The following is a 23,548-nucleotide window of genomic DNA, read 5'->3' as shown; positions in this document are numbered from 1 at the left end:
GTGCGGGCTGTGGTGCCAGGTTGTATAATTGCGGTTTTTGCATTTAGGAATTTTATTTACTTGAAAATGCGTTTCCTGTAGAAGCGCGATCATTATTTTGTGTCTATGTAGGTGGTCCAGTATTTGCCCCCTCTTGGCAGGATTGTTCAATCTTCCCACGTTATAGGTACTAAAAGTGATGTTAGCCATATTCCAGATTCAGTTGGGGGAATTGTTTAGAGGCCAGGGTAAGGGGGTAGGGTGACAGAAAAAGAGTGAAAGAAGGGGAAAGAGAAAGAAAGGTTTACGTAAGGAAACCTTCTGCGGCATATAGCAGCCGCATGTGCTATAGTGGTGAAAAGTGTTGTGGTCACAGCTTTGTGCGACATTTCACCTCCGGTGGGGAGTGTTGGGATACCAGATAAAATGGGACTGGCCCCCGCCTTCACCCCCCCGAAACAATTAATGCAGAGTTTGGGGCACCCAGAAGGATCCCTGTAAATAACCCCCTAGCAACGGCGAATCAAAACAGATAGTTCAATATATAACACCAACTTAAAAGTATTGTGAGAGGCGAATGTTTCAGCAATGAGAGAGGGGGATGCCACCCCAGCAGACAAGGCAGGTTTTATATTTTGTCCCCACGTCAAAAGATCAAGGCATGCGTGCAGGAGGAAAACGTTAGGGGCTTGGCTCCTGAGTCTCTCTGTTTCCCTTCGGTGGAGTCCCTGGCTAGACTCTCTCAGGAGGGTTTCGCTATGAGGTGAAAGACATCAGGTGCCTTGTTCAGGTCCTCTGCGACGTTTGCGGCGTTGTCTGGGTTGTACGGTGCCAGTGCTCTTGAGCTATCAGTGTCATCAAGGTTGGGGCATTTGGCCAGTCAGGGAGTGTAATCAGTGGAAGCTGGAAAGTCCCTAGGAATTTAGGCAGGTTCCCTAATGTGCGAAGTGTGGCTGACTTGCCTTCCTTTCTGGCTCCCCCACACATTTAGACAAGTCAGCAATTCATGTGAGCATGTGTGATACTTCTATTTAATAAACCATTACAAAGTTTGACTTCTATCTTAATAAAACATTACAAAGGTTATTATTAGAGATGAACGAACGTACTCGGCCACGCCCCTTTTTCGCCCGAGCGCCGCGATTTTCGAGTACTTCCGTACTTGGGCGAAAAGATTCGGGGGGCGCCGTCGGTGAGTGGGGGGGGGGGGGAGAGGGAGAGAGAGAGGGGGGACCTGTTCCCCGCTGCTACACTCCGCTCCGCCACGCCTCCCCCCGCCCCCCGGCGCCCCCCAAATCTTTTCACCCGAGTACGGAAGTACTCGAAAATCACGGTGCTCGATCGAGTAATTACTCGAAACAAGTAGGTTCGCTCATCTCTAGTTATTATGACAAAGCTGCATGCTCAGAGTCTGGGACCCTGTTAGTTTAACTACAATGTGTCTTTTACTCACATATTTCTTGCTATGCACATGGCACAAATGTTATGCACATGACACTACTGGATAAATATAATTCAATACTTTCATATTTTCATTCATTTTATGCAAATGGAAAGATGGAGCAATACCTCTGCAGCACCACCTATTGGAAGGCAGGTTTCTTGCAAGTCAGACTTTTTAAACAAGCCTTATAACACTGACTGGGGATTATGAGTTAAAGCCAGAATAACCATACACAGACAGCTGTTTCAGGGGTGTGGTGTTTGCCCCTCATCAGTGTACAGTAGATTTCTGGCTTGGCTAGTGAGAGGCCTATAGATGTGGACCAGGAAGGAGGGCCCCCAGAAGGTGTGTGAGGAAGGAAGGCAGTATTCCTACAAGTCGAGAAAAAGGAGAAAAGTGGTTCTACTGTGGCGCAAACCCAGGGCCTGCTGTGTGTAAAGCAGTGTTTCTCCTCACACACCTTAAGGAGAATCAATACCCTTCTTGACTCATTCATTTTATATAATGATAAAGTGCAGTCAAAACATTGAAGCAAAAACATGAGTTCAAAAGTACATATTGATATATGGTGATTCATGAGGAATCCTCGAATAAAAAAACATATTCTACCTCAGCTGTTGTATCAAGCCATTATACAATAATATGCATGAGCCACAATATATACATCACATCAGGCTTAATCAGTGCAATAAATACATAATATATGTATATGCTTTTAATTTCCCTTTAGCATAGGATATTAAAACATTTCCTCAGTGGCTCTAAACATGATATAAGACTACTACTAGGCGCGGATGTTTCTTCAGTGCTCACTTCATATACTACACATACCAGATTAGTGTTTAACCTCCAGAGAATCATAAGCATTCAGAATGACATTAAAGGCTGGGCTATATTTGTTGTAGTTAATTATGGTTTAGTAATATACATAAACTGTGTTATGCTAAAGGATAATGACTGCGAAACTAATGCATTAAGTGATGCTTGCAGTTCTACATTTTCTGTGACTGTGGAGATGATAAATTATGGTGGGTGGTAACATAATAACATTGTATATTAGGTCGGAAAAATAAATATGGCCATCCAGTTCTGCCTATAACCCCCAATGTTGATCCAGAGGAAGGCAAAAAACAAACAATGAGGTAGAAGCCAATTTTCCCATTTAAGAGAAAACATTCCTTCCTGACTCCATTGGTTCAATGTGACACTTTTCTTAATACTCAAAATAACGCATCATTTCTGGAAAATGTAATTTTCTTAACTACATTGTATGAATGGGATTTCACAAAAACTCATTTCAGTGAAACATTTGCAGTAAATGACTTCAGAAGAATGTACGGGGTAGAAAAGGGCAAGTGATCGACTTGTACCCTTACAAAGTTAAACTCTTTTGTTCTTCATTATGACATATACTATTGCAGAGTGATGATGTTTGACATTGTATTGTATGGTTACTGTCATGTACCCACAGAGCTCAGGCATCACCGAATGCATTGGAGTTCCTGGTGAGCCATTATCTCAACAATGTCAAAATTCCAGTGTAAATTGATGACACCAGAAAAGTCATCCTTGGATGCCACCCAGCATAAGAAGAAATTGTCAGACAGAAGGGGCCAATACATGGTGTCTGATACTGACTTCATAAATTACATTGCAACGCTAGAAGCATGGGATTGAGGCGAGCCCATATAACTGAATGTTTTTGACACCTCTTGTAAGCACATGGGTGCTGTGAGACCTGCTAGATGACTTGGTGGAGAACTGGACTTAAACAGCCACTGAGGTGCATGCCAGTGGGCTATAATAGAGAGAGAGAGAGGTCAAAAGGAGAGATTAAAGCTTAAATCCTGGGTCCTGTAGCTGGAAGCCAACAGAGGGGTTACTTGGAGATTGGGAGAGCCATAGTGACAAGTGAGTTTGAAAAGAAGCCAAAGGCTCTGTATTGTCTGGAGCAACATTTAGGCTCCAGATATATAGTCCAATTAGTAATACAAATAACGTCTCTAGATGGATAGTCAAATGGGTGATAGCCGTATCTCTTACCTGATGATGCCCCTAACAGTGGGGTGGTCATCCGGAAAAGAGAGTCCTCACAATCCTGAAGACTGCTGCCTATAGAACCCTATTACTTCCTACTAATAATTCCCATATAATGGTGGTCAGCAAGTATTACACAACAACTTCCAATGCGTTTCAGCCTTCATATTGTTTAGGTTCATCAGAGAAAACCAAGAATGTAAAGATGTGTACTCATGGAGCTCAACGATGCAATAGTCAAGCAAGCCCACCTATAAGGACGTCAGTACACAGATGATGGAGACACTTGAAATGAGAAGTGTGCTTGAAAAATGCATCAGATACCTACCCTTTGGATCCAGTTTGGAGACGTACCCATCCAATCCCTATGGGTTTGTGAGTAGCATGCTGGTGGGCTGCTTCTCATTATTTGTCACTCTCCAAGGGTTCTTCATGGAATGATTATACTTTGGTTTTGAAATGTAACCTGTAGTATCTGCACGGTGGTTTCTAGTTTTGTGTATTTTATATTGGGGTTCATTCTTTATGTGGGAATTTTAATAGTATCTTAATAAATTGCGATTTTGCGCGATCGCGATTTTAACATTACAAGTCCCATAGACCCCTGCAGAAAAAAAATGCTGCGAATTTCGCAGAGAAAAAAAAACGCCAGTGGGTGGGCGCCCTTAAACAGGCTAATTTCACACAAATGTATTTGCGGAGGCATTACCGCATTTTAAACAGTCACAAGTATAATGCAACCACGCGATGCCTCTGATTTCAATGGCTTCGTTCAGATGAACGTGTTTTTTCCGCACAAAATATTAGTGCAAGAAAAGATTGGACCTGCTCTATCTATCTCGGATGTATCTTTTATATATATTATTGTCCAGGTCTTTTAGAAATGTTACTAGATAACAGAAAGCTCACCTTTTTTTTCTTCTTTCTTGCTTTTGTTGGTGCAGTTGAGAGTCTACGGATTTTGGATCAATGAATATTATGTAAGTGAAATGATCAGATCTTAGTATTTACAGGTCAGAATGTGTAAAGCCATTTATTATCATTTATCAGATAAAATCCTCCATGTGCCATTATAAAATTAATGGAATCCCAGTTGTTGACATACCGTCTGAAGAAAGGAGATAGCTGGAGTGATCGATGCTGGATTTATTAAAAGTTTGCAGGTCTCTTTTTAGACGTATTCACTGAACGTATTCCTAAAACGTAACTTTTATTAAATAATATTTAAAACAACTCAGGGTGCCTCACTGACACGACGTGACTTAGACAAACATATATATACAAAAACAGCTCTATATTGAGCTAATGATAAAAAATGTTAGGAGAGGAACCCCATATGAGTGAATAGCTCATATAACAGGAGGAAGGCACCCACACGTAAAAATAGTATATGCTGGTGCCAACCAACAATAGTAAGGGGCTACTGACCGGAACTGCGATGGAGCAATTCCTAGATATAACAAATCCCAAAAGAGAAAATCTTGGACCCGTGCCAAAACTAAACTGGATAAGTTGATTCACGAATATAATTTAATTCGTATTTGGTTCTCGGCTCAACGCGTTTCTGTCAGAGAACTGACTTCATTAGGAACCTACTATCGTGGACAAGTTACACTAACAATGGGTACAATAACCCTAACTGATATGAAAGAACAAAGCTGCCGTGACTTGGCGTCAGGCGGATGAAACGATACCACAAGGCCCGATGATGGAACAAAGCGGACCGTGCACCCCGCTCTCACACTCCTAGAGAGTGGACAGTTACCACCAAGACCAGTCGCCTGAAAGCACAGACAGTGCAGACAGACGGTGACCCAGAATAAGTGGTATGCAGCTAATGTAAAAGAACAAAGCTGCCGTAATTTGGCATGAAAACCATGCAACGATACCACAAGGCCCTTGGATCGTGCACCCCTCATAAAAAATAGAGGGTGAGCGATTACCACCGTTAATGCTCGCCTTAAAGCGCCAAAAGTGAAAACAGATGGCCGCCCAAAAATAGTGGTTTGCCAGAGAGCCTTAAATAAAGCCGAGAAGTAGATACTTAAAACCAATCTATTCTGGATTAGCAAGATTCTATGCTGTTAATAGTAGGGCAACAAATAGAATAGGAGCGAGAGAGCAATGCAGCAGCACCTCCAGTCTGGATGGTAGACTGGAGTCAAATGTGGTCTATGAGAGACCGTGTCTCCTTATAAAGCAGCTGAGAGGTAAACGCCCCGAGGGGTGTGTGATCCCATTAGCCTATGGGTGCTTGAGGGTGGAGTTGGGGAACGCCCCCTTGGGAGGATTGTCAATATCTGTATCACAGGATGAAAGAATGGTACTAAATCACCCTTATAGTGATGATACATAAGTTAGATCCGGTAAGCGGGCCAGCGATGTATGCCTTAATTCAGCACAGAGCCCGATCAGTCTTGTTGCCATGTTCCGAAGGAGATGACAGACGATGGTGACGTCATCACGTATATACGTGGTCACGTGACCGGGAGTCACGTGTGGGGGAGGAGCCGGTCCCGAGTGTAAACCTCGTTCTGTATGAACTACAGGGACTGAAAGCAATGACACAGACACGCACGGTGGAATCACATGGCAGAACGTCATGCAGAGGGGGAGGAGCCCACACTGGATCCCTGCCCCGATATGTGGAGTCGGACTGCCGGCTCACTATGGCAACGGGGACGCATACAGGGTCTCATAGAAGGGGAGTGGAGATTTAACCCAAACTACCCTTATAGCATATAGTGAATGAATAGGATAAACAATGATAGATAATAGTGTAAATTAGCGGTCAGTGTGCATCCATAATGGATGGGATATACGAACCAGCTATTGTAAATACAATGAATGGTAAGAAGAGCACTCTGCAAGAAAAGCATCATATAACAGATCATGATGATTTTATTTTAGAGAGATATATATTTATGCCTAAATAGGCTAGAGGATATTGAATGATGCTGAACCCCTATCAGGGGATGCAAAGTATCCCAGCACTAACCTTGTCAATATTAGTAATAGATATAACATTGCCAATAGGCTCTTAGCTGGATTGTCCATATTAGCTGGTAAGATCGACCTGCCAAAACAATGAACAGATGGTGGCCTAGGTAATGGGATAGGTGTAGGAGATAGGATAAAACCAAATTGTGAAAACCTTAATCCCGTAATGGGATTGATGGTCAGAACAGCAGTCATAAGAAACAGCCAAACGGAAGGGTTTCATTGAGGCCATTTGGGGAAACAGAATCCAAGCGGAAGATCCACTGGGATTCCTTTTGTAATACTTTTCAGTTAGTGTCACCTCTCCTTCCGAAACTGCGAATGCATTCGACGCCCTGAAATTTGATGTTAAATATATCATCAGCATGGATCTGGCGCATATGGTTAGCCAGCTTGGTACTTCCCCCCTCCTGATGTTACCTACGTGCCCCAAGATACGTCTACGGAATTCCTGTATGGTCTTGCCGACGTAGTTCTTGGGGCACGGGCAGATGGCAACGTAGACCAGATGTGATGATCTACAGTTGATGAACTCTCTTGTCTCGTATGAGGCACCAGTCGTGGCACAGAAGAATTTCTTCCCTTTCTAAATGAAGGGATATGCTTCACAGTCGTTACATGGGAAGGTGCCGTTAGGTCGAACTGACCCCAACCATGTACGTCTGCTTTGATCAGTATCAAGATGGCTTTTGATGATATGATCCCTAAGGTTCCTCCCCCTTCGGAATGTGAAGAGTGGAACATCTGGGATGGCATCCATCATATCAGGGTCATCTTTCAAGATATGCCAGTATTTCCTCAACAATCCTTGCATGAAGGGTACTCCATCATCATAGGTGCCGATCACCCTTGCCATATTATTTGATGTTTTAGCCCGTGGTTTCAGTAAGGTGGTTCGATCTTGTTTTTTTGCAAAGTTGAAGGCTTGATCGATAATCCTAGAGGGGTATCCCCTATGGAGAAATCTCTCCTTTAGTTTGATGCCCTCATTCAAAAATGTAGTCTCTGATGAACAATTTCTCTTTAGCCTTAAAAATTGCCCTTTAGAGATCCCACGGCGTAGGGGGTAGGGGTGACAACTCTGCCAAGACAGCAAGCTGTTGGTAGCTGTCTTTTTTCTATATAATGTGGTGGATAAGTCGCCTTGAGCGGTTTTTGAAATACAGATGTCCAAGAAAGCCAAGGACTGTTCCTGTATTTCCGAAGTGATCTTCAGATTGATGTCATTGTCATTTACATGTAGAACAAAAGACTGGAAATCAGCCATCGTTCCTGACCAGAGGAGGAAAACATCATCGATGTAGCGATGCCAGGTAAGAATTTTCTCCATCCACATGCTGTTAGCCTCAGAAAAGACAAGATGCTCCTCCCACCAGCCCAGGAACAAATTTGCGTAAGATGGGGCAGCTGGGCTCCCCATCGCGGTGCCCCTGAGCTGGTGGAGGATCCTGCCGTTAAATAAGAAATAGTTGTGGGTCAGTATAAATTCGAGGAGGTCAAGTACAAACTGGTTGTGTCTGATATAGTCACGACCGCGCTGTTTGAGGAAATGATGTACCGCTCTTATGCCTATGTTATGCAATATAGAGCTATACAGAGCCTCAATATCAAGGGAGGCTAGGTACACCCCCTTTTCCACATGTATACCCTCCAGATGTCATAAGACATCCAGAGTGTCCTGGACAAAGGATGGAAGCGACTGTACGAATGGCCGTAATATCTTGTCGATATAGATCCCGCTGTTCTGAGACAGGTTATCAACCCCTGAGACTATGGGCCTCCCTTTGAGGGGATGGAGTCCCTTATGCACCTTGGGAAGAGAGTAAAATGTGGCCACTTGTGGGTGCGTGGGGAGAAGAAAATCATATTCAATTTTATCAATGCAAGAGTCCTGAAGGGCTTGGTCCAGGAGAATCTTAAGGGAACCTCTGAAGGAGTCCGTGGGATCCTGAGACAGGGTCCTGTATGTAATTTTATCATTGAGAATTCTGTTACACATAGCGATGTAGTCAATGCGTGAGAGGATGACTATGTTGCCAGCCTTGTCCGCGGCCTTGATTATTATTTCACGATTATTCTCTAGGCTCTTAAGGGCCTCTAGTTCTTTTGAGGACAAATTCTTCTTTCTGTTAGGGGTAACTGGACAGTTTTTAATTTCGTTTTGAATGATTTTTATCAAAAATGTCCACATATGGAGACTGTCCCTGAGGCGGAAATTTAGTGCTGTTGAGTTTGAGGTCTGTGAAGGGTCCCTCTCCCCTCCCTCTAGAATTCTCCTGTTCGAGAGTTTCCAGTTCCCTTAATGCGAACATTTCGCTAGGCTCTAGGCCTAATTCCGAAGCCCTTTTTCGATCATTGATGGCGAAATGTTTAATCCATCTCAGTTTCCTCAAGAAGAGGGCCATGTCCTTCGTCCAGATGAACCTGTTAAATTGGCACGTCGGGACGAAGGACAGGCCCCTCTCCAGGAGTGCGAGTTCGCCTTCAGACAAGATATGTGATGATAAATTGATGACCTGTAACTTGTCTGAGGTGGCCAACATGGGATCATGGGTGACACCCATATTCAGTGTCGGTAAGGCGGGAATCTCGACATGCGTATGTGTGCTGCTCGAATTCATAGAGGGTTGCGGCGTTCCCTCATGAAATAGTGGCCGATGGGCTGGGCTAGAAAGCCCGTTCCCCGATTTTGGGGACGGCCCCTTCCTCTGGCCTTTGTAGATTGTCGCCCTCTGCCCTTTCCTAAAAAAACTCCCTGTTGGGATCTTTTATTGAACTCGCCTTCCGATACTTCACTCTCAGAGGAGCTAATTTCTGTATCAGATCTAGTATGTGGGATCTTATATGCTCTGCTCTCTCTGAAATCTTGTATGTCACGTGTAAATTGGGCGTGTTTTCTTTCTTTGATAAAGAGAGTATGTTTCGCTATATTCTCCTGTAAGACTCTTTCTTTAGCGGGAATTCCGGGTCTGTTGCAAATGCCTTGGCTTTGTCTATTGCCTCCGTCAGGAGTCTAGAGTTTTTTTCAAAGGTGATTTTTTCTTCCTATAAGAGTAAGCCAATTGGACGTAGGGAACTCTCCGTAATTTCTTTCTCCCACTTTGAGAGGAAGTCAGGGGTCAGACAGTGGGGGGGGGGGGGGGGTATCTTGGACCCGTGCCAAAACTAAACTGGATAAGTTGATTCACGAATATAATTTAATTCGTATTTGGTTCTTGGTTCAACGCGTTTCTGTCAGAGAACTGACTTCATCAGGAACCTACTATCGTGGACAAGTTACACTAAGAATGGGTACAATGACCCTAACTGATATGAAAGAACGAAGCTGCCGTGACTTGGCGTCAGGCGGATGCAACGATACCACAAGGCCCGATGATGGAACAAAGCGGACCGTGCACCCCGCTCTCACACTCCTAGAGAGTGGACAGTTACCACCAAGACCAGTCGCCTGAAAGCACAGACAGTGCAGACAGACGGTGACCCAGAATAAGTGGTACGCAGCTAATGTAAAAGAACAAAGCTGCCGTAATTTGGCGTGAAAACCATGCAACGATTTCTTATGACTGCTGTTCTGACCATCAATCCCATTACGGGATTAAGGTTTTCACAATTTGGTTATATCCTATCTCCTACACCTATCCCATTACCTAGGCCACCATCTGTTCATTGTTTTGGCAGGTCGGTCTTACCAGCTAATATGGACAATCCAGCTAAGAGCCTATTGGCAATGTTATATCTATTACTAATATTGACAAGGTTAGTGCTGGGATACTTTGCATCCCCTGATAGGGGTTCAGCATCATTCAATATCCTCTAGCCTATTTAAGCATAAATATATATCTCTCTAAAATAAAATCATCATGATCTGTTATATGATGCTTTTCTTGCAGAGTGCATTCATTGTATTTACAATAGCTGGTTCGTATATCCCATCCATTATGGATGCACACTGACCGCTAATTTACACTATTATCTATCATTGTTTATCCTATTCATTCACTATATGCTATAAGGGTAGTTTGGGTTAAATCTCCGCTCCCCTTCTATGAGACCCTGTATGCGTCCCCGTTGCCATAGTGAGCCGGCAGTCCGACTCCACATATCGGGGCAGGGATCCAGTGTGGGCTCCTCCCCCTCTGCATGACGTTCTGCCATGTGATTCCACCGTGCGTGTCTGTGTCATTGCTTTCAGTCCCTGTAGTTCATACAGAACGAGGTTTACACTCGGGACCGGCTCCTCCCCCACACGTGACTCCTGGTCACGTGACCACGTATATACGTGATGATGTCACCATCGTCTGTCATCTCCTTCGGAACATGGCAACAAGACTAATCGGGCTCTGTGCTGAATTAAGGCATAGATCGCTGGCCCGCTTACCGGATCTAACTTATGTATCATCACTATAAGGGTGATTTAGTACCATTCTTTCATCCTGTGATACAGATATTGACGATCCTCCCAAGGGGGCGTTCCCCAACTCCACCCTCAAGCACCCATAGGCTAATGGGATCACACCCCCCTCGGGCGTTTACCTCTCAGCTGCTTTATAAGGAGACACGGTCTCTCATAGACCACATTTGACTCCAGTCTACCATCCAGACTGGAGGTGCTGCTGCATTGCTCTCTCGCTCCTATTCTATTTGTTGCCCTACTATTAACAGCATAGAATCTTGCTAATCCAGAATAGATTGGTTTTAAGTATCTACTTCTCGGCTTTATTTAAGGCTCTCTGGCAAACCACTATTTTTGGGCGGCCATCTGTTCGCACTTTTGGCGCTTTAAGGCGAGCATTAACGATGGTGATCGCTCACCCTCTATTTTTTATGAGGGGTGCACGATCCAAGGGCCCGGATAGCACTATCATCAGGCCTTGTGGTATCATTGCATGGTTTTCACGCCAAATTACGGCAGCTTTGTTCTTTTACATTAGCTGCGTACCACTGATTCTGGGTCACCGTCTGTCTGCACTGTCTGTGCTTTCAGGCGACTGGTCTTGGTGGTAACTGTCCACTCACTAGGAGTGTGAGAGCGGGGTGCACGGTCCGCTTCATTCCATCATTGGGCCTTGTGGTATCGTTTCATCCGCCTGACGCCAAGTCACGGCAGCTTCGTTCTTTCATATCAGTTAGGGTTATTGTACCCATTCCTAGTGTAACTTGTCCACGATAGTAGGTTCCTGATGAAGTCAGTTCTCTGACAGAAACGCGTTGAACCGAGAACCAAATACGAATTAAATTATATTCGTGAATCAACTTATCCAGTTTAGTTTTGGCACGGGTCCAAGATTTTCTCTTTTGGGACTTGTTATATCTAGGAATTGCTCCATCGCAGTTCCGGTCAGTAGCCCCATACTATTGTTGGTTGGCACCAGCATATACTATTTTTACGTGTGGGTGCCTTCCTCCTGTTATATGAGCTATTCACTCATATGGGGTTCCTCTCCTAACATTTTTTATCATTAGCTCAATATAGAGCTGTTTTTGTATATGTATGTTTGTCTAAGTCACGTCGTGTCAGTTAGGCACCCTGAGTTGTTTTAAATATTAGTTATTAAAAGTTACGTTTTAGGAATACGTTCAGTGAATATTTCCAAAAAAAGACTTGTCTTTCCCGTTATTCCTCTGCCTCTGTGAGTCCCTCTCTTTTTAGACGTGATGCATTCACCTGACAGCGAGGAAAATAAATGTACAGCTGCTACGAGCGGGATAGATTTTTGACAAAATTGTAGAACATACACTTAAAACAGAATTTTCAGCAAAATCTCTAAACCCCCAACTTACAACTAACCCTTTGAAATAACCAAAAAATAAAAAGCTTTACTATTGTTGTAATTCATTTCTTTTTCCTATCCTTCAATAAGGACCAACCGACGGATGATGATGGGGTAAGAGCCTATTTTGAAAATATCCCAAAACAGTATTTCTAATCATAGACAGTAGCTTAAAGTGGCTTTACAGGAAATATGATTGATGACTTGTACTCAGGGTAGGTCGTTAGTAGTTGATTGGCTGAGGTCCATCACTTGGGACCCTGGCCGATCAGCTGTGTAAGCTCCCGCTGTCCGTGCCATTACATATAGGGGTCAAAGTGGAAGCTTCTGCTCCAACCCCAGTGTAGTGGCAGGTGTTTGTTACTGCAGACACAGCTCCCATTCATTGTAATGAGAGCTGCGCCTGCAGTTACAAGTACCAGCCACTACACTGGGGTTGGAGCAGCAACATCTGCTCTGATCACTATATATTGCAGCGCTGACAAGCACATACCTGATTAGCTGATCCTGAGAAATGGACTCCAACTGATCAACCGTATTAATGACCTATCCTGACATCATTAATAGTATTTTTCATGGAAAACCCCTTTAATCTTGAACAGAGTAGATAATTATCAGAACCCAAAGACTGGGGCAGGAGGAGGGGTGGTAGTTAAAAAGTAATATAGTTGGGAAAACTAGTTTAACCAGAACTGACTGACTATAGGCTAATTCTCACCTGTTCTCTTGCAGCCCATCTACATGATGTTGGATCATGGCATCAGGATCCTAGAGGATGAAGTAAGATCACCGATAATCATATTAACACTTCATATTGAAATTACATGATTTATATCACACTAGCTTACCCGTCGCGCGTTGCTGCGAAGACAGACAGACATACATTCATTTTTATATATCTAGATAACAACCAATCACAGCGCAGCTTTTTTAGGTTACCTCAGTGGTATAATATATAACAACCAATCACAGCGCAGCTTTCATGTTTACTCAGTGGTATAATATATAACAACCAATCACAGCGCAGCTTTCATGTTACCTCAGCTTTATAATATATAACACCCAATCACAGCGCAGCTTATATGTTACCTCAGCAGTATAAAATATAACAACCAATCACAGTGCAGCTTTCATGTTACGTCAGCAGTAAGAGAAATAACAACCAATCACAGCGCAACTTTTATTCTGCCTCAGCAATATAAAAAATAGCAACAAATCACAGCGCAGCATTCATTTTACCTCAGCGGTATAATATATAGCAACCAATCACAGCACAGCTTTTATTTTACCTCAGCATTCTCAATATCCAGGAATTGCCTTGTGGTACGTTCGGCGGATGCATCATTTTGTAGTTGAACACTCATCCCGTTGCTCGTAATGCCTTTTGCTTTTGTGCTTGAGATGGAAATCAAGCGATCTTTGTCTGGGGGGCATAACTGTCGACGACGCTGGCACGCGCGCGCGCCACCTATCGTAGGATAGATGTACTATGCCAGTAATCTTCCCAGGAGTGTACTCAACAACTTCCCATTAACTTTTCCTATTTATGACATAATCAATGCTCGTGCCAAATTTCAAGTTTCTATGACATTGGGAAGCAAGAAAACCTAGATTCCGTACGTAAAATTTGGACGCCAATTCTTTTGCGCCTAGAATTGAATAATCGAGTTGGGACCCATTAACTTTTCCTATTTATGACATAATCAATGCGCGTGCCAAATTTCGAGTTTCTATTACATTGGGAAGCGAGAAAATTAGATTCCGTACGTAAAATTTGGACGCTAATTCTTTTGCGCATAGAATTGAATAATCAAGTTGGGACCGATTAGCTTTTCCTATTTATGACAAATTCGATGCTCATGCCAAATTTCGAGTTTCTATGATATTGGGAAGCGAGAAAATTAGATTCCGTACGTAAAATTTGGACGCTAATTCTTTTGCGCATAGAATTGAATAATCGAGTTGGGACCCATTAGCGTTTTCTATTTGTGACATATTCAATACCCGTGCCAAATTTCAAGTTTCTATGTGAGAAAATTACATTCCGTACGCAAAATTTGGACGCTAACTCTTTTGCGCATAGAATTCAATAATCGAGTTGGGACCCATTAGCTTTTCCTATTTATGACATAACCAATGCTCGTGCCAAATTTCACGTTTCTATGACACCGGAAAGTGAGAAAATTACATTCCGTACGTAAAATTTGGACGCTAATTCTTTGGCGCATAGAATTGAATAATCGAGTTGGGACCCATTAGCGTTTCCTATTTATGACATATTCAATGCCCGTGCCAAGTTTTATGTTTCTATGACATTGGGAAGCGAGAGAATTCGATTCCGTACATAAAATTTGGACGCTAATACTTTTGCGCTTAGAATTGAATAATCAAGTTGGGACCCATTAGCTTTTCCTCTTTATGACATAATCAATGCTCGTGCCAAATTTCATGTTTCTACAACATTGGGAAGTGAGAAAATTAGTGGCAGTGATGGAAATCGAACGATCTACGTGGGGGGGGCGTAACTGTCGATGATGCTCGCACGCGCGCCAATTATCGTAGGATATTTGTACTATGCCTATAATCTTCCCAGGAGTGTACTCAACAACTTCCCAAAGTTTCATGGCGATCGGATGAATGGTGTAGTAGCGCATAAAGGACAAACACACAGACAGACAGACAGACAGACATACATTCAATTTTATATATATAGATTTGAAATGCGATGAACAGAAACCGGGAATATCATTACATCTGAATATACTACTTATTAGAAGAACTTCTCTGCTTCCCAGATCCCCCAGCACTATGTATAGCACATTTAACCACACAATCCGTTACATGATGCTTTATGCTCGTTAGTTATATATTGGAACTAGCTTACCCGTCGCGCGTTGCTGCGAAGACAGACATACATTCATTCGTTTTTATATATCTAGATAACAACAAATCACAGCACAGCTTTCATGTTACCTCAGTGGTATAATATATAACAACCAATCGCAGCGCAGCTTTCATGCAACCTCAGTAGTATAAGAAGTAGCAACCAATCACAGCACAGCTTTCATGTTACCTCAGCAGTATAAGAAGTAGCCACCAATCACAGCACAGCTTTCATTTTACCTCAGCATTCTCAATATCCAGCAATTGTCTTGCGAAACGTTCGGCGGATGCATCATTTTGTAGTTGAACACGCATCCCGTTGCTCGTAATGCCTTTTGTTTTTGTGCTTGAAATGGAAATCAAACGATCTTTGTCTGGGGGGGCATAACTGTCGACAATGCTCGCACGCAACCTATCGTAGGATAGTTGTACTATGCCAGTAATCTTCCCAGGAATGTACTCAACAACTTCCCAAAGTCTCATGGCAATTGGATGAATGGTGTAGTAATGCATAAAGGACAGACAGACAGACATACATTCATTTATATATATCAGGAAGTGAGAGAATTAGATTCCGTCCGTAAAATTTGGATGCTAATTCTTTGGCGCATAGAATTGAATAATTGACTTGGGACCCATTAACTTTTCCTACTTATGGCATAATCAATGCCCGTGCCAAATTTCAAGTTTCTATGTGAGAAAATGACATTCCATACGTAAAATGTGGACGCTAATTCTTTTGCGCATAGAATTGAATAATGGAGTTGGGACCCATTAGCTTTTCCTATTTATGACATATTCAATGCCCGTGCCAAATTTCAAGTTTCTATGTGAGAAAATTACATTCCGTACGTAAAATTTGGACGCTAATTCTTTTGCGCATAGAATCGAATAATCGAGTTGGGACCCATTAGCGTTTCCTATTTATGACATATTCAATGCCCGTGCCAAATTTCAAGTTTCTATGTGAGAAAATTGCATTCCGTACGTAAAATTTGGATGCTAATTCTTTGGCGCATAGAATTAAATAATCGAGTTGGGACTCATTAACTTTTCCTATATATGACATAATCAATGCTTGTGCCAAATTTCAAGTTTCTATGACATCGCGAAGTGAGAAATTTAGATTCTGTACGTAAAATTTGGACGCTAATTCTTTTGCGCATAGAATTGAATAATCGAGTTGGGACCCATTAGCTTTTCCTATTTATGACATAATCAATGCTCGTGCCAAATTTCATGTTTCTACAACATCGGGAAGTGAGAGAATTAGTGGCAATGATGGAAATTGAACGATCTACGTGGGGGGGCGTAACTGTCGACGACGCTCGCGCACGCGCTATTTATCATAGAATATTTGTACTATGCCTATAATCTTCCCAGGAGTGTACTCAACAACTTCCCAAAGTTTCATGGCGATCGGATGAATGGTGTAGTAGCACATAAAGGACAAACAGACACGCACACAGACAGACACGCATACATTCAATTTTATATATATAGATAATAAATGCCCATTTTCCCATTTATAAACACGATCTTCCAAAGCACTGATGAGCTTTATAGTCTCTTGTACTGTGCAGATAACACAGTCCTTAATTGTACTTGTTTCCAGGTACCAGAGATGGAGACTATCGCAGAAGACGGCATCACTACTACTTTGGAGGAAGAACCGGTGATGGCGGATGCTGCAGAAGACGGCATCACTACTACCTTGGAGGAAGAACCGGTGATGGAGGTTGCTGCAGAAGACGCCATCACTACTACCGTGGAGGAAGAACCGGTGATGGCGGATGCTGCAGAAGACGACATCATTTCTACCGTGAAGGAAGAACCGGTGATGGCGGATGCTGTAGAAGACGGCATCACTACTACCATGGAGGAAGAACGGTGATGGCGGATGCTGCAGAAGATGGCATCATTACTACCATGGAGGAAAAACCGGTGATGTTGGATACCGCAGAAGACGGCATCACTACTACCGTGAAGGATGAACTGGTGATGGCGAATGCTGCGGAAGACGGCATCACTACCACCAAGGAGGAAGAATCAGTGATGGCGGATACTGCAGAAGACAGCATCACTACTACTATGGAGGAAGAACTGGCGGTGGCAGATGCAGGAGGAGACAACATCTTGCTGCACCTGGCCCTATATTCTGGGGAAAAAAGATTTCTGAGAAGAGTGAGGACCGGGATCACCTCCTTCATAAACACCCTGTTCAGATGGGAATAGATAAGGATAAGTATGGGAAGTATAGTTTAGTTTTTATAGCAAATATACTTTTAAAAAATCCTGCCAAAATATATCTAGAATATTATAGGAGTATTTAGGGTAAGATAGAGGAATTTTTTTTTATTTGTCTTAATTTTAGGTAATGCAGTGTACGGTTAGCATACATCATACATTAGAGCAGTGTAGTCATGCAGTGTATGGTTTGCATACATTAGAGCAGTTTAGTCATTGCATTTACACCGCATCACTGTCCTCAAGTTTGGCCTTCTATGGACAGCAAATTAGTAGTTCTGTGACTGTCCTCTACCGGACTAGCACAATACCGACTCGTCCTCCTTGCATTATAACCATACATCGTACACTACACCTGACCAGGTGACATTTCTATAGCAGTAGGGCACACTCACAGTATTCTACCATTATATATATATATATATATATATATAATATTATATATATATATATATATAATATTATTTATATATATATATATATATATATATATATATATATATATATATATATAGGCCTGAATAACTCGTCTCATGGGGTCGGAGCTTCCGGATACCAAGAGAATATGTAGTGTTAGTGTGCAGCCAAGTATTGCACTGCATTACTAGGCCTCCCCTTTATAGGTGTGAAGGAAATAAAATATTTATATAAGATAAAATACAAATAAGTATAAGATATAAGACGTAAAATAGGTACAAGTAGAGCTATAAACAAGGTATGATTATAAGATACTATAATAACAATAGTTACTGGATAGACTGAAGTTAGGTCTAAGAATTAATGTGACTTTCCAGTGGGGGCGGGGGATTTACGGAGAATATCAGGGATGGAGGAGGTAACTTCACCATGATGTTTAATATGAATAAAACTCGTACTAGCAGTCAGTGTGACCGCAGGGGTTGTCCTGACTTCACTCCAGTACTTCAGCCTACTTGGTCAACACATATGATTAGATTTTATTTCTACACACAGGGAGATGTTTGGATTCATAAAAGCAGAACACTAAATTTATAATAGGAAAGACTGGAGATTCACTGTAACATGATAAGACATAGTATAGATATAAGCTACATAAGTGGTAAGGCGATAGTAACGTATGATAGAAGATAGACTGCAGTAATATAGGCAACAGACAAATATATATGGATTATAATGCAAAAACCAAATATATAAGAATTAGAAAATCTATGCAAGTTGTGGTAAATGTTCGATGTAACATAAAGTATATATATAAAACGTTTAGATATTGTAGTTAGATAAGGTATATACAGACATAAAATACAAAAAAAGTACAAAAAATGGTTAGATGTAACATAGTAAGATAAGGCTTATATAACGTAGACATTAAAGGGGTTTTCCAGGGCAAATACTATTGATGATTATCCTCAGGATCGGTCATCAATAGTTGATCAGCTAGCGTTCGTTGTTTGTTACACCGACCGATCAGCTAATTGTGCGCCCGCTGACAGTGCCGCAATTGCACTGTGGTCTGAGTGGAAGCCGTTGCTCTGACACCTGTGTAGTGGCTGGCACTTGTAACTGCAGGCTAGGGTCCCATTGATTTTATTGAGAGCTGTGCTTGCAGTTGCAAGCGCTGGCCACTACACAGAGGTCGGAGTAGCAGCTTCCACTCAGACTCCAGTGTAATTGCAGTGCTGTCAGCAGGCGTAAAATCAACTGATCGGTCAGAGTCTCGAGCGAGAGACCTCAACTGATCAACTATTGATATAAGATAGATAAGATTATCAGTAGAAACAAGTCATATAGAAGCTGGATATAGAGATAAGATAGAAATATATAGGAAATATGTAGAACCTGTTACATGTGTGACAGCCCCATCCAGTGTTAACGCTGCCCGTACCAGGGATCAGCCGATCGCCACTGATTGGGCTCAGGAAGGAATTTATTTTCCCCTCACTTGGGGGTTTTGTTTCGCCTTCCTGATTCACATCCTTTATATGCAGTAAATTCTATAAATTGTCCTGGATGGTAATAATTAGTTTAGATGCAATATTACATAGGAATGAAGGGTCATGTAGTCTATTCATGGTGTCTGCATCTTCTGTGCGTACTGTAGTTCATTGTGAAATCGCCACCAAATGAAAGCATGGAGTAACTAAATAGGGGTCTATTCACATCTGCGTCACAAGCTCCAGTCACAACACCGGCACATGCAGAAAAAGTTGTGCATGCAGAAATTGTTCATTTGGTAAAGATGTCGGCCAGGTGCAGGAACCAAACAGACAGTACAGTCAATGGGGTCCATTCGGCACAGTTGGTTCCCTTATGGGACGGATCCGTTTGTCCAGAGGATTCCACTTTCCTGCTCCCATAACGGAATCCCTAGCAGAGATGTCAATTTAGCCAAAGTGCCACAAATAACAATATACTCATTCCCAATACATACACCATATATCCCCAAAGGGTCGTCATATAGAAAAAGGCCCCTCTGGGACCCTCAACTTTATGTCAGCGGTCCATTACAGATCCTACATTTTGGACAATAACCCCAATAACAGATCTGTAAATATGGCCTAAACTCACAATGGATGTGTCGCTTCTATTATAGTATATACAGGAATTCCTATCGATAAGGCCCTTTCACGGATGTATACAAGTCACACAGTGTGCTGTCCGATAGTCACCGGCAGTGGACATTACATGTCTGATTTTAGTCTGTGATACGGACCAGAACGTGACGTGCTGCGATTTTTTTTTAACACAGACCACTGTTCCATGTAAGAAAACGCCCATGTGAATAGTGTAATTGGCTATAATGAGTCCATGTGCTGTCTATGAAATACACGGACAGTACACGGATGGGAAATACGCCCCCCATAAGAGGCTCCTTACTCGCACACTACAGATGGCTGGGAAGTGAAACTGCAATATTGGAGCCACTTTAATAGATAAGGGTTCGTAAGGATCCCAAATAACAATCTATAATGCTAGTAACGGAATGTTTCCCTCTATAAGAACGCAGCACATCATCAGGAGGAGGGAGCACAAGCCGTGTTTTATCTCTGTGCGCTGCAGACAGATTCTTCATGCCGTGCGGTTTATTGGGATCCAGAGATGTACATCAAATCGTCTTGGTCCAGAATAAAGCCAGAGCTTGGGCTCCGCTGCACTAGGGGAGCTACTTATACCCCTCTACACTCCAAAAGCTCTCTGCATGTCACAGAGGAGAAGGGGTTACGGGTACACCTTTCATATATACAGTGGGGAAAAAAGTATTTAGTCAGATACCAATTGCACAAGTTCTCCCACTTAAAAAGATGAGAGAGGCCTGTAATTGACATCATAGGTAGACCTCAACTATGAGAGACAACAAGAGAAAACACATCCAGAAGATCACATTGTCTGATTTTTAACGAATTTACTTGTAAATTATGGTGGAAAATAAGTATATATATATATACATTGTGCGATCTGGAAGAGGTTAATATAATAAAGTCAACAATACACTATGCTTTAACCCCTTACCACCACAGCCAGTTTGGGCCTTTATTTTGCAATTTTTTAATCCCCATCTTCCAAGATTCCATAATTTTTTTTACATTTTTCCACCAGTATAACCATACAGGGCTTGTTTTTTGTGTGATAAGTTATAATTTACAATGGCTTCATTTTGGGGAATAGATCATATATTGAAAATTAACTCTTTTTGGAAGGAAATGGAAAAAATGCAGTTTAGAAACACACACATATCTATCTATCTATCTAAAGACGAAAGCCCTCACTGAGTCACTCACTGACTGACTCACTGACTCACTGACTGACTCACCAAAAGTTCTCCAACTTCCCGATGTCGTAGAAACATGAATTTTGGCGCGAGCATAGATTATCTCCAAAATAGGAAAAGTAATTGGGTCCCAACTCGATTATTCAATTCTAGCGTAAAAGAATAAGCGTCGAAATTTAACGTACATAATCTAAATCTGTCACTTCCCAATGTCATAGAAACTTAAAATCTGGCACGAGCATTGATTATGTCATAAATAGGAAAAGTTAATAGGTCTCAACTTGATTATTCAATTCTATATGCAAAAGAATTAGCGTCCAAATTTTACGTACGGAATGTAATTTTCTCACTTTCCGGTGTCATAGAAACTGGAAATTTGGCACGAGCATTGATTATGTCATAAACAGGAAAAGCTAATGGGTCCCAACTCGATTATTCAATTCTATGCGCAAAAGAATTAGCGTCCAAATTTTACGCACGGAATGTAATTTTCTCACTTTCTGGTGTCATAGAAACGTGAAATTTGGCACGAGCATTGATTAGGTCATAAATAGGAAAAACTAATGGGTCCCAACTCGATTATTCAATTCTAGCGCAAAAGAATTAGCGTCGAAATTTAACGTACGAAATCTAATTCTCTCACTTCCCGATGTCATAGAAACTTGACATTTGGCACGAGCATTGAATATGTCATAAATAGGAAATGTTAATGGATCCCAACTCGATTATTCAATTCTAAGTGCAAAAGAATTAGCGTCCAAATTTTACGTATGGAATCTAATTCTCTCACTTCCTGATGTCATTTTATATAAAGGAAACTTCGCATGGTTACCTCCACGTGGTGTTTCCTGGGTAACGCAGAGAACTATGCAAAATGGTGAACACATGTTTTTCCGGTATCTCTAAAGTAACCACGGCTTCAGAAGATTTTCCGTGTGAACACCAGATAAACACCAGTACCAAATTAACTCGGGCGAAGCCGGGTATATCAGCTAGTATATATATGTATATATATGTGCATATATATATATATATATATATAAACACCCTCACTATGTAGAATATATGACATATAGACATTATTCTGCAGGCTAGTACAATCATGGTCACAAAATAACTAAAAAAAAAGCAAAGCTAACTTAATAAGAATTTCTTGTGTCGCCCTATTCTGGCAGCCAAAACTCTAGGGACTTGTTCAAATCTCATTTTCCCTTACGTCAAGGGATCCAGTCATGGTTAACGGCTTAAATCCCAAGTACGGGATTGGGACCGTACATGTAAGCTCGCTCTGCCATTATGTAAATCTGCTGACAAGAAGACTAAAAGCCTATTTAGACAGACCGAATGTCGGGCAAATGATGCTCAACACACGTCCCCGCCCATACTCGCTCTCCTGCTGCTGCACAGGAGCTTGTATCTTTGGCTCACAGTGGGGTGGCTGCAGGAGAGTTCTCTCCTCGCGCTCCCCCGCCCCTCTGCATTGACATAACACAGGCACTGTTCAGTACTGACCGGCCGCTATTTACACTAAACACTTATCGTTCAGCTCATCTTTCATTGTTTAGGCTGCATAAACACTGGACGATGAGCTGATCACTGATCGCTTAGTGTAAATAGCAGCCGGTCAGTACTGAACGGCCGCTATGTTAGTGAATGGAGAGGGGTGGAGGAGAGCGAGGAGAGTAATCTCCTGCAGCCGCCCCGCTGTGAAGCAAGATACGCGCTCCTATGCAAAAGCACATGAGCAGGTACTTGTGGGGACGAGTATCATGTATCGTTTGCCTGACATTCGTCCCGTCTAAATGGGCCTTAATAGGTCTCCTTTGTTTCCAGGCTACTGTACCAGAAAAAGTGAAAAGTTTTGATTGCTGAGAGTTCAGCTTTTGAGGCTGATTGCTAGAGGTCAACAGCACTCCATCCCCAGATATGGAAATGTGAAAAAATACACCCACGTTCCAGGAGCACAGAGCCTAAAGACAAGCATTATACAACTGCTTGAAATAGAAATGCTGTCCTTCAGGCTACTGGACACCGACGCCTTCTGCAACGTGATCTTCCGTGCTAACTGACAGTACCGGATTTCCAGCTACTATCTATTTGCCCTGCTCTGTCATGTGAGTGATAACATGTTCCTTGCATTGCACAACACTGTCAGTAGCAGGGTGCACCTGACCATGAATACATGATCCAGCAAGCATGGCCAGGGTCATTACATATCCTTAACAGCACACTGAGTCAATGTCCTGCAGGTAGGGCATGAAGCCGAAAGTGGTGGTCCACATTTCATGGTAATCCCAAGACTTGCAAGACATTCATTCGTGTCTGTCCCCTCTTCACCCTCCTCCTTCTTTTCTTCCACCTCTTCTTACCACCTTTAACACCCTCTACATCGGCACAGATATCCGTATATGACAAAACGAAGCCTCCATACAGTGCTGCACG

General features: G+C 42.3%; 1 protein-coding gene across 1 annotated transcript; it reads left to right on the top strand.

Annotated features, from left to right (window-relative positions):
* Nucleotides 1–8,818: 8,818 nt before the first annotated feature.
* LOC136578630 (probable serine/threonine-protein kinase kinX) lies at nt 8,819–17,008 on the top strand. The gene is made up of 4 exons (XM_066578824.1): nt 8,819–9,013; nt 12,322–12,345; nt 12,964–13,011; nt 16,730–17,008. Exons 1-4 carry the CDS (start codon nt 8,819–8,821, stop codon nt 17,006–17,008), a joined length of 546 nt encoding a protein of 181 aa, XP_066434921.1.
* The last annotated feature ends 6,540 nt before the right edge of the window (nt 17,009–23,548 follow it).

The sequence above is a fragment of the Eleutherodactylus coqui genome, chromosome 9 (genome assembly GCF_035609145.1).
Source record: "Eleutherodactylus coqui strain aEleCoq1 chromosome 9, aEleCoq1.hap1, whole genome shotgun sequence".
Classification (NCBI taxonomy): Eukaryota; Metazoa; Chordata; class Amphibia; order Anura; family Eleutherodactylidae; genus Eleutherodactylus; species Eleutherodactylus coqui.
Note: the sequence above shows the minus strand (reverse complement) of the source record. Positions and strands in the feature narration are given on the sequence as shown.

What these genes read in the sequence shown, in the direction of transcription:
- LOC136578630 (XM_066578824.1), top strand. Translation starts at nt 8,819, where the DNA reads ATGGCGAAATGTTTAATCCATCTCAGTTTCCTCAAGAAGAGGGCCATG. An exon ending in AACCGACGGATGATGATGGG is followed by an intron (nt 12,346 to 12,963) that starts GTAAGAGCCTAT and finishes GTTCTCTTGCAG; the next exon opens with CCCATCTACATGATGTTGGA. An exon ending in TCAGGATCCTAGAGGATGAA is followed by an intron (nt 13,012 to 16,729) that starts GTAAGATCACCG and finishes ACTTGTTTCCAG; the next exon opens with GTACCAGAGATGGAGACTAT.